Here is a 12,583-nt window from a genome sequence, read left to right as displayed (position 1 = left end):
ATTTTTACAAATCACATATCTGGTAAGGAATTTGTATCTACATGTAAAAAGAATTCTCACAACTCAATAATCAGAAGACAGCTCAATTTAAAGATGGATAAAGGGGGAGTTCCCATCATGGCTCAGTGGCAACGAAACCAACTAGTAACCATGAGGACACAGGTTCGATCCCTGGCCTCACTCAGTGGGTTAAGGATCTGGCATTATCATGAGCTGTGGTGTAGGTCACAGACATGGCTCGGATCCTGTGTGGCTGGGGCTGTGGTGTAGGCCGGCAGCTGCAGCTCCAATTCGACCCCTAGCCTGGGAACTTCCATATGCCTCAGGTGGGGCCCTAAAAAGACAAAAAAAAATAAGAGAGAGAGCGATAGTAACACCCAGACCTGGTGCTCTAGGGGCCTGGCTGGACCCTCTGCCTGGAAGCACCCGAGGGCAGCTGTGTGAGGCTGGGCCAGGAGGAAGGGCTTGGCATGGGTTTGCCCCGCTCTGCGCTGAGCCTCCTTGTCACCCAGGTTTCAATGGCCCCGCAAAGAAAGTCGTGAGAAAAGGAAGGCTGCTCCACCATCACCCAAGTGGGGCCCAGAAAGCACACAATCAACGCTGCCAAGCACGTCCGAGGAGCGGGTTTCGGGTGTGCCCCTCGGGCCCTCAGAGAAATCAGGAAGTCACGCAGAAGAGATGGGTCTTCGGATGAGGGCATCGACGCCAGGCTCAATAAAGCTGCCCGGGCCAAACGAATAAGAGGGTCCCACGCGGTATCCCGGGCAGGTGCCCAGAAACAGTGGTCAGCTAGGTCCCTGTCACCACCATCAAAACCGACAAGTAGCGTGGATGAGCGCTAACTGCTGATTGTCAAATAAAATTATAGAACTGCAAAAAAACAAAAGACAGTAACAAGTATTGACAAGAACTATAACAAATATTGATAGACAAACTGGGTTCTCAGAGTTCCCGTCATGGAACAGCAGAAACAATTCCGACTAGGAAGCTTGAAGATGCAGGTTCAATCCCTGGTCTCGCTCAGTGGGTTAAGGATCCAGCGTTGCCGTGAGCTGGATCTGGCGTTGCTGTGGCTCTGGCATAGGCCGGAGGGTACAGCTCCAATTCGACCCCTAGCCTGGGAACCTCCATATGCCACGGGAGCGGCCCTAGAAAAGGCAAAAAAAGACAAACAAACAACAAAAAAAAAAAGACAAAAGACAAAAAAAAAAAAAAAAAGAAATTCGAACACTCATACGTTGCTGGTGAAAATGCAAAACAGCACAAGCACTCTGGAAAACAATCTGGCAGTTAGTTCCTCAGAGAGTTAAACATTCAGTTACCATGTAAGCCAGCAATTCTACTTGCCAGGTGTATACACACGAGAGAACGGAAAACGTATGTCCACATAAACCCTTATACATGAATGCTCAGAGCACCATTCCTCACGACAGCCAAAAGCAACCCGTGTCCATCAGGTGACACGTGGGTAAACAGACAGCCGTGGAGCTCGATTCAGCAGTAACGAGACAGGGATACTGATCCAGGCGGCAACGGGCACACACCCTGAAAACATCACACCAAGTCAGAGACATCCGTCACAAAACACGGCGTGTTGTGTGATTCCACTTACATGAAACGTCCAGAACAACAGGCAAATCCATGGGGATGAAAGAGAGGCTGCCTGGGGCTGGGGGATGGTTCCGGGGCTTCTTGTGGGGGCGATGAGAATGCCCTAAGACGAACGGTGAGGCACAGCTTCGGGCAGACAGCAAAACCACTGCCCACTCTGGTGGGGACTGGGGTTCCAACTGCGAAGGAGGAGTTCCCGTCGCGGCTCAGTGGTATTGAACCCGACCAGTATCCATGAGGACACGGGTTCAATCCCTGGCCTTGCTCAGTGGGTGAAGGATCCCCCGTTGCTGTGGCTGTGGTGTAGGCCGGCAGCTGTAGCTCTGATTCGACCCCTCGCCTGGGAACCTCCACATGCCGCAGGTGCAGCCCTAAAAGGAAAAAAAAAATTTTAAGGAAACAAAAGCCGCTTGGACCAGTGCCTTGATAGAGTAAGTGCAAACTGCTAGTTTTGATCATAGGAAGATGAAACTCCCATCAACGGGAAAAAGGGGAGGAAAATTTGAGTTAACGGATATTGGACAAAAGATCATTTCACTTCAAACAGCTGTTGAATGTACATGAAACATTCAGAAATGACAAGAAATAACAGTTAGACGCCACGAAGCACTGTTCCTAACGTCCGCCAAGGGCTTGGAAGCCGAGCTGCTGAAAATGACCGGAGAAGACGCTGGTTTCTTAAAACACACACGGGAGCCAGCAACCAAAGACCGTCAAACTCTTCCTTCTGGCCCCCAAACGGTTGTGGGGAAACCGAGTAGCAGAATATCCCAGGTTTGCTTCAATCATTTATCCACATAAAGTTCAAACATAAAATGAAAGTGATGCAGCTCTGTGCTGGGTCTTCTGTGGAGCTGGATGGTTTTGTTGGCCCTGCGATCTGCTCAGAGGCAGAGACTTACCCCCTGCAAATCTGCCGGCGCTTAAAGGCAAGAACTTCGGACGTTGGCCAGTGAAGAGAAGACTGCGGTCAGTCCTGGGACAAAGGCCCCAGGAGCAGAGGCCAGAAGCCCCAGGCGAACCGGAGTGGCCCTGAGGCAGCAATGGACTGGGGTTGGAGGAGAATCTCAAATCTCGGCCTGGGGCAGGAGAGATGGAGTCCGTGTCTTTCTCACCTGGAGCCCTTCTGGAGGACGCCCTGGGATGCGCAGCCCAGCTCTGCCTCCTTCCTGCCAGCTTCAACCCCAACCACAGGATCTGGACACATCCCAGACTACCGACCCCCGAACCACCCTCCCTTTTTGCTCCCAGCACCGAATCTCAACTGCATCTCTGATGCCTCATTCCGAGGCTTCAGAAACAAAAAATACTGTGTGTGTGTGTGTGTGTGTGTGTGTGTGTGTCTTTTTAGGGCCACACCTGCAGCATGTGGAGGTTCCCAGGCTAGAGGTCCAATCAGAGCTGCAGCTGCCGGCCTGTGCCACAGCCACAGCCACGTGGGATCTGAGCCTCGTCTGCAACCCACACTATAGCTCACGGCAACGCGGGATCCTTAACCCACTGAGCGAGGCCAGGGATCGAACCCATGTCCTTGTGGACACTAGTCGGGTTCGTTAACCACTCTGAGCCACGAAGGGACTCCCTATATTCTTTTTTTCACCTCAACACATGACTGATTTTTCTGAGCGCTCGAGCTACTTCTACTTGGTAAAGCAAGTGAATCTGGTACTTTCCACCACTCTGGGCTTGGGAACTTCTGTAGGTCAAATCCCAGCACGTCTGGCGCTGACGTCACTGCTCATCAACCCTGGCAGGAGGCGAGGGCGGTGTCACCCAGGTCCTCGGCCCGCCCTCAGGATTCCAGCCACCACTCGGGTCCCCGGAAAACAAAGCAGAGCATCTGTTTCCTTCCGAGAGAAAGGTGACCTTTTCCACAAACCCCATCAGGAAACATCAGCCTAGAGAAAGAACTCAACACAAACATTAAAACACAAATCCGCAAACCCAAAGCAATTTCATTTCAGAGCCAAGATACACACTGAGATGAAAGCTAAGTGTGTGGCTCACAAAGCATGTGTCGGCGTGACCAGGCTGATGGCTCTTCTTCAAAGGAAGGAAGGTTTTCATGTCTTTATTATTACTCTTTGTCACTGTTTCTAATTAAGCAGAAAATAACGGAGCTCATTATGAAATCATTTAAGCACTGCAATAAAGGAGATTGTTCTGCTATATTAATTACAGAAGGCATGAAGAGGAGAGAGGAAAACCCATCGCTGTAAAAAATGCAAAATACCTTCCCCTGTTAGGAGCACATAAAGGAAATGCAATGGACAGTTGGAGTTCACATGGAGAGGAGCATAAGCCACAGGGTCCGAGCAAAATCATCACCATGAGTAAATTCAAAAGGAACTGGACAAGCATGCTCCACACACTCAAAGCATTCCAAAGACACACTGCAATCATTCACGTACCCATGCTAGAGGGGGAGTTCCCTCTTCAACAGACAACAGAAGTCAACAGAGGGGGTGCCCCATCAAACAAGGACCAGACAACAATCAGGTGTGTCCAAGTTCTGATTTAAAGGTACTTAAATCAGCACGTTCCAAAGATCACAAGCCAGAAATTTTCCCCATTCATTCACAGCACTTCACCACGAAACAAGCACTTAAAAACAATAACAGCCAAAAGAAACTAAGCACGTAGATCAGGTACCTGGGTCAATGAGAACTTCTTGTGCCCCTGGAAGAAAGAACAGAGGGTGGTCTTTTATTTGAAAACCAAAACCGCTTTCAAAGATAACGTCTACATCACATTTCATACTTGACACAGCCTTAAAAAATCTGAGACACCCGCATCTGATCAGAAACGCAAGTGAGTAACCACATTTCCCAACTCAGCGCCTTTCTGCTTCAGAAGGAAAAACAAAGACAGGCGACTCCTTCTCATACTCGGCACAAAATGGCAAGTGCCTCCTTGTCCTCTGGTCCCACTTTCTAAGCTCAAGCTCCCCAACGCTTCCGAAATGAGCATAAGAACTTATCGTCGCCAGGAAGTCAAGGGACGAAAGAACATCAGTTGAAGTAAGTGTGCTCGCATCCCGTGGACGCGAGGAGAATGGCATCGGAAGGCTACACGGAGCTTATTTCTATCTCCCTAAAACCACACACACGGACACACGGAGGTCTGGACCCTTCACAAGCTAAGGATTGTCAACTTTTAGAAGGTAGCTTTGCAGTTAATTTAAAATACAAAACAGTTAACTTCATTATTATCAGGCAGCTTTGCAAAGCCTTGATCATCTGCTAACCCACCCAAATATTATTGAGACCCAATGAGTCTTCTCTATACACAGAACGTAATTTCCCATGATGGCTAAATGCACCCGAAGAGGTTCTGGGTCCAAGAGTCCGGCTTATCACTAGCTGCATCATTTTTTAAACACAAAAACAAGATTCAGGGAGTTCCCGTCGTGGCGCAGTGGTTAACGAATCCGACTAGGAACCATGAGGTTGCAGGTTCGATCCCTGCCCTTGCTCAGTGGGTTAAGGATCCGGTGTTGCCGTGAGCTGTGGTGTAGGTCACAGACGTGGCTCGGATCCTGCGTTGCTGTGGCTGTGGTATAGGCCGGTGGCTACAGCTCCGATTCAACCCCTAGCCTGGGAACCTCCCATATGCCGAGGGAGCGGCCCAAGAAATGGCAAAAAGACAAAAAAAAAAAAAAAAAAGATTCAAAAAGGTATGTCCCCAAAGTATGTGTCCTTGAAATAGCATGTGTATTCCACTGTCTGCATCGAAAATAGGTCCCATGATGCTACTTCGGAGCTATTTCGTGTATTGCGAATTCTATTTTCAAATGCAGACTAAAGACCAACGCAATCTTGAAGCCACGATTCGAAGAAAAAACAGCTGCTTTCTACGGGGTACAGATTATACGGCAAACACAATGCTTGACAGCCATGGCGTGTGATTCCCAGGACAGCCCCACAAAGCAGAGGGTCCCGCGGCCCCTGCACTGCAGTCAAGGAGCCGGATGCAGCAACATCGCACGCCCACAACTCCACGCCTACAAAGAGCGCTGACAGGGGATATTCAGCTGGTGGAAACTCAGGGAGTTTGGGATTTCTGGATAATATGCTAAAACCGTTCTGTTCCGAGAAAAACCTGGACGAAGGCATTCTACTGCGCCATACCCTTTAAACGGGACGAGGCCTCCGGGGGTTGGTCGCAGGGGTCCGTCCTCTGACCTCTCTGGGCGTCTAGTGATGAACGGGGCGCCTACTAAGTGCAGTCTCACTAGTGTGTTTGTTCCACCACAAACGCCCCTTTCTGCCTTTTAAACTCTCTTCCTCTAATTCAGTTTTTTCAAACAGCAAAGAACAAGCGCAACCACAAAAAAAAAAAAAAAAAAGGACCAGCTTTAACGTCTAATTGGACTCCCTGGAAGCCCTTTTTATTAAACTCACTTCTAGGTACATAAACGTTTTCTGATTGGTGGGCTTTGCTATTTGATTATCTGGCCTACTCAGAAGGCTTCTCGTGGAGTTCCCGTCGTGGCGCGGCAGAAATGAATCCAACTAGGAACCAGGAGGTTATGGGTTCTATCCCTGGCCTTGCCCTGTGGGTTAAGGATCCTGCGTTGCCATGAGCTGTGGGGTACGTCGCACACACATCTCTGATCTGCTGTGGCTGTGGTGGAGGCCGGCAGCTGTAGCTCTGATTGGACCCCTAGCCTGGGAACCTCCATATGCCACAGGAGTGGCCCTAAAAAGAAAAAAAAAAAAAAAAAAAAAGGTTTCTCATGGGGGAGGGGGGCAATAATTTGTGTTGTTTGAAGAAATCACAATGAAAAGGGGGCATCCTCCAGCCAGCTCTCCATGGGTAGAAGGACCTCAGTGTGCTCGGAAATTCTATCAGTGCCATCAGGCTCCAACGGGCTGATTTCACAGGGACCAGCTGGCAAGAGACTGATGGAAGAGCTAGAGGTTCCACTTGCTAATCTAACAGGAGACGTAAAATTGTCGGTCAAACTCAAAGGTCAGAGTTCAGCCACAGGCCGCATCCTACACAGGAGGTCACATGACAAGCACGGGCAGAAGTGGAACCTGCAGGGCTTTCTAGATTAACCTGATGGACTAAGTTTCTGTTACAGGAACAGACCTGCTGCCTAGACCACAACGGAAGCCCATCCCAGGGCACCCCCTGCTGACAGTGGCCGAGACACAACTGTGACCACTTGTGTGACGCTTCCTTTCCACCCTTCCCAGGCTGACCAGAGTACAGGTGCACGCAGAGGTCCGGACAGGCTGGCCCCTCTAAACGCCCAAAGCCTGTCTCTGGGAACCTGGAAGCCAGGCTAACAGGGTTTAAATCCCAGCTCTGCCACTCACTAGTTCTGTGGCCTTGGTCAAATTACGCACCCTCTCTGTGCCTCAATGTCCACATCTGTAAAATGGGCTAACAATCCAACCTAACTTACGTGGCTGTTGTGAGGATTAAAGAATTAAATTAGTTTCTGTAAGATGCTTAGAAAAGTATGTAGCACATTTTAGGGGCGCAACAAACGTTAACGACAAAGGGGAGTCACAAACCTCCCCGCTCATCATCTTTGGTGTTTCCTTGCTCATCTAAGTCCCAAAGGGCATATTTATTTCCTTTTCTTTTTTTTTCTTTTAGGGCCACACCTGAGGCAAATGGAGGTTCCCAGGCTGGGGGTCGAATCAGAGGTGTAGCCACTGGTGTACACCACAGCCACAGCAACATGGGATCCGCGGTGTGTCTGCGACCTGCCCCACAGCTCATGGCAACACCAGATTCTTTTTTTTTTTTTTTTTTTTGTCTTTTTGTTGTTGTTGTTGTTGTTGTTGTTGCTATTTCTTGGGCCGCTCCCACGGCATATGGAGGTTCCCAGGCTAGGGGTCGAATCGGAGCTGTAGCCGCCGGCCTACGCCAGAGCCACAGCAACGCGGGATCCGAGCCGCGTCTGCAACCTACACCACAGCTCACGGCAACGCCGGATCGTTAACCCACTGAGCAAGGGCAGGGGCTGAACCCGCAACCTCATGGTTCCTAGTCGGATCCGCCAACCACTGCGCCACGACGGGAACTCCAACACCAGATTCTTAACCCACTGAGCGAGGCCAGGGATCGAACCTTCGTCCTCATGGATCCTAGTCAGATTCGTTTCTGCTGCGCCACAGAGGGCGCTCCTGTCTCCCTATCTCTAAACCCTTGGGGAGCACCGTTCTGTTCAAGCTGGGGGCGGGGAGGGCGCTTCCTCCTCACTCCTCTGGTCCATGAAGAGGCTTCTCCTCAAGACCATTGGCCTCTGCCCCCTCGTTAGCCCGCCTGACACAGATGGGCTGAGGTGTGAGCTTGGGGCACCCGGGGGACTAGCAGGGCATGTGAAACCCAGGATGCTCAGTTCCATGATGTGACAGCCCTGGTCCTCTCACAGGAAGGCCACTGTGGCCCAGAGCTGCCTAGGACTTGGGGGGGGGGGGGGTGCAGCATCCAGACACCCATTTTCCCGAAGCCCAAAAGCTCATGGACCATGTGGCTTCATCAGGAACAAAGGAGACAAGAATCTCACCTGCCTACAGCTTGTCCCCTCTCTCAGGTGGCTGGTGGAGAAAATAGGAGTGTAATTAGCAGCTCGCCTTTAGCCCCAACACACACTTTACCAAGACCTCATCTAAATGAACGAGGGTTCAGGGTGACTGGACAACAGTCCTGACTCGGGTGCTGCAGCTGAACTACGAGAACAGGAACCACTGGCCCTCACACCCTTTACCCATCTCTTAATTGGATCTTTCATCATAAAAACAAGCTTTTCCGGAGTTCCCGTCATGGCACAGTGGTTAACGAATCCGACTAGGAACCATGAGGTTGAGGGTTCGATCCCTGCCCTTCCTCAGTGGGTTAACGATCCGGCGTTGCCATGAGCTGTGGTGTAGGTTGCAGACGTGGCTCGGATCCCGCGTTGCTGTGGCTCTAGTATAGGCTGGCAGCTACAGCTCCGATTCGACCCCTAGCCTGGGAACCTCCATATGCTGTGGGAGTGGCCCAAAGAAATAGCAAAAAAAAAAAAGACAAAAACAAAAAAAAAAAACAAGCTTTTCCTATTTTAATTCCCCAGTAATTGCCAAGGGCTATAAAAGGGTGGCTAAAGTTTGAGATCTTTCGAGAGCCGCTGCGCTCAACACTGCCCGTGATTTCTGACTCTCTCACCTCCATAAAGCAGGCATTCGCAGCCCCATCTCACAGACACGCGAAAACTCAGAAGGCGCGACTCAATCCGCACGGCTAAGGGGCCGCAGGCACGTGCATTCAAACCCAAGACAGAAGACTCCGCTCCCTCCTATGCCAATCACTTCTCGCTAATTAGCACGGCCGTGGGCTCCGTTCTCAGCGAGTTCAATCCATTTTTCAGCTCTAAGGGGCTCCAGAGACCGCTTCTATCTGCTTTATAAAATCACGGCTCACTGGTTTCTAATATTAGCAGAAAAGTGCAATTCTGCCATTGTTTGCACAGCAAGTCTGAAATTTCCACACTGAGATGGCAGGATAAAAATAAGATATAATAACTTTCCCAGGTATGCAGACATAATGGACACTGTGCGATCCTGAAGCATTAGACAAAGAAAGCAAATTAAAGGGACATTAAGTCTTTGACAAATGGGAAAATTTAAGACTTTTTAAAGGTGCAACAGCGCCACCTATGGCCAACAAGGCTTTCCAGGTTGCTGGAAAAGCTGCAGCACAGAAACTGCAGGGTCTAAGAAACCATCAGTGAGGTTTTTAAAAATAGGATGCTCACAGCCAAAACTAAAAGCTTATGCTGCACATACTGAGTTCTGCTTCAGGGAAGGGAGTGGTTTTCAGTATTTCTTCTAAAATTGTCAACAGGCCTGGAATATAATCAAAAGACACAGGCTCCAGGAAACTCATCTTGGAAGGGGAAGGACTCCAGTCCAGCCTCCCACTTTACAGAGAGGGAGACTGAGACTTGGTCTGTCTGTCCTTCCAGCCATCAGCAGCAAAGCCGTCCTAGTCCTCGCGTCTCGCCCTGCACAAAAACCTGCAGATCTGCGCTACCCCTAAACTCACCGCAGTCATGTCGGCATTTCTCTAAGTGTCTTGGGAAATACTTCCAAAGAGCTAGTAACCATACACCTTTGTTGAAATACAAACACATTTATTCACGTATTAAAACAGCATGAACGCCCTTTTATTCCCTCCATACAGGAAAAGTCACAGATGTCAAATCAATGCTTTAATTTTTTAAAACCTCTTAAGGGTACAGAGAAGAAAATCAAAATTTTCTTCAATTACAAAAGATAAGCTTATTCTGGAGTTTCTGTCATGGCTCAGTGGTCTAACAAATCCGACTAGGAACCATGAGTTTGCGGGTTTGATCCCTGGCCTTGCTCAGTGGGTTAATGATCCGGTGTTGCCGTGAGCTGTGGTGTAGATCACAGATGCGGCTCGGATCTGGCATTGCTGTGGCTGTGGTGTAGGCCAGCAGCAATAGCTCCGATTAGACCCCCTGGCCTGGGAACCTCCATATGCCACAGAAGCGGCCCTAGAAAAGGCAAAAAGACAAAAAAAAAAAAAAAGAAAGAAAGAAAGATAAGCTTATTCTCTAAAAATAATCAATATTGATTTTTCTATACTTAGCGGCTATTGTCAAATTCCTCGCAATTTAAAGGGCCTAGTGGATGACTGGAGTTCCCGTCGTGGCGCAGTGGTTAACGAATCCGACTAGAAACCATGAGGTTGTGGGTTCGGTCCCTGGCCCTGCTCAGTGGGTCAACAATCCGGCGTTGCCCTGAGCTGTGGTGTAGGTCACAGATGTGGCTCGGATCCTGTGTTGCTGTGGCTCTGGCGCAGGCCGGCGGCTACAGCTCTGATGAGACCCCTAGCCTGGAACCTCCATATGCTACGGGAGTGGCCCTAGAAAAGGCCAAAAGACAAAATAAATAAATAAATAAAGATCCTAGTGGGTGATTACATGGCCATGTGAATTCTGAGTTGTAAAAATCCACATTCGGTACAAATAATCTTCAAGTTCTTCAACTTAAGGCCATCGAGTCGCTCTCTGTCTCTCTAGGAGGACACTGATTTCATCAAAACTCCACGCTGCACTAAAAAAGTAGCTGACTCCTTCGCCCCTTAAGTCAGAGTCATAGAAATCATGTGTCTATACAGACTGACTCCACATCAGAAATGAACCACCCGCTTTAGTCTTCAGAGTTGATCTGTCTAAACTCTCCGTCGCTGTGGCAGCAAGCTTTCACTGAGCACGCTTGGGGTGCTTTGCACAAAATACCTAACTCTCAGAGTCCCCATCATGGCTCAGCGGAGACAAATCTGACTGGTACCCGTGAGGACGCAGGTTCGACCCCCGGCCTTGCTCAGTGAGTTGGGGATCTGGTATTGCCGTGAGCTGTGGTGCAGGTCCCAGGCTCGGACCTGGCGTTCCTGTGGCTGTGGCTGTGGCTGTGGTGCAGGCCGGCAGCTACAGCTCTGATTCGACCCCTCACCTGGGAACCTCCATATGCCGCAGGAGCGTCCCTAAAAAAAAGCAAAAAAAAAAATCTAACTCTCACAGACAAGGTAAATAACATGGTTCGAATTTCACAGAGGAGGAAAAGCCATAAAACGTTTCAGCCATAAAAACCAACTGACATACTCGCCATCAGGAAAGAAAAGAGTAAAGATTTTTACTGACTGAATCTTTTCTTCTCTACTGAAGACTAAATAAAACCAATGCAGCCTCTGTACCTTTTTCTCTCAACGAGCCTCACCAGAGCAAAACAAGCGGTAAGCCACCAGCCGTGGCTGGATTTCCCAAGCCCGCTTCTCTTTTGCGCTGTGATCACTTTTAATGTTTTGTTTTTAGGGCTTAGAGCTCAAGTGAAAAAGAGTTAACTTTGTGGGTCATTAGCCAAGAACAAAAGCTTTGTGAAAATGTGCAATTTCAGTCTAGGCCACTCTGTCCCATATTCTCACGGACAGCTCTTCTTTTAAGGCCTCAGCAGGCTGAGATCACCAAAGCCCGGTCCCCTACAAACTCAGTTTGGGGAACGAGGCTAAGGGAGCTGAACAGAGGAGCGCTAAGGGCGCACACATGCACTCAAACGGCCGGGCTCCAGCCCCAGTCGGCCAGGCCCGCTGCGTGATCTGGGCCAGGTCAGCCACCTCTGTAAGCCTCAGTCCCTCACCTGCGAAAAGGAGGTATCAGTACCTCCAACACCTGCCACGAGGAAAACGTCAGGAAAGCAGCTCAGCCTGGCCTAGACGGGTGCCAAATGAGTCACAGCTCTTTCCGTGATTACGACGACATGATTACTACGAGTAAACCAATCTCGTCCAAAGAGCAGAAATGACCATAAAACACGTGCAAGTCCATAAGCATCTCCTTTTGGAGTGATTACAGAATGTCCTATGGACTTTTTAATAAACCACGTTTTGTCCATTAATTACAGACCTAGAGGTTCATGGACAAGTCTCCAGAAAGAGAATCAGAGTTCTGTGAATACTAAGGACGTAAAGTTTCAAAAGGAATTTACACAACAGGAGAATTACAGCAAAAAAAAGACAGGGACGACAGAATTCTTCTTGGAACAAAACAGTTGAAAGAGGGGGGAAAATCCCTTTTCTCAAAGGAAATCTTAAAAAAGACGTAAACTGGACCTAAAGATGCCTAGTCTCTCTCTCTCTCTTTTTTTTTTTTTTGGTCTTTTTAGGGCCATACCTACAGCATATGGACGTTTCTAGGCTCGGGGTCAAATCAGAGCTGAATCTGTGACCTACGCCACAGCTCACTGCAATGCCAGACCCTTAACCCACTGAGCAAGGCCAGGGATCAAACCCACATCCTCATGGACACTAGTTCAGTTCTTAACTGGCTGAGACACAACAGGAACTCTAGTGTCTTCTAAGATTACTCATGAATTCATATCACCAAGTCTTAAAACTACATGACAGTCAACGATAATAATACTGATAAGAATAATAGCTGCGAACACTG

General features: G+C 49.1%; 1 protein-coding gene across 1 annotated transcript in view; it reads right to left on the bottom strand.

The window, feature by feature from the left end:
* Nucleotides 1–12,583, bottom strand: part of TRAPPC9 (trafficking protein particle complex 9) — a 468,417-nt gene that overhangs the window by 434,540 nt on the left and 21,294 nt on the right. The window contains 1 exon segment of the mRNA XM_021088861.1: nt 4,264–4,290. Coding sequence (XP_020944520.1) covers nt 4,264–4,290 — 27 coding nt within the window.

Source organism: Sus scrofa, chromosome 4 (assembly GCF_000003025.6).
Source record: "Sus scrofa isolate TJ Tabasco breed Duroc chromosome 4, Sscrofa11.1, whole genome shotgun sequence".
NCBI classification, from domain to species: Eukaryota; Metazoa; Chordata; class Mammalia; order Artiodactyla; family Suidae; genus Sus; species Sus scrofa.
Note: the sequence above shows the minus strand (reverse complement) of the source record. Positions and strands in the feature narration are given on the sequence as shown.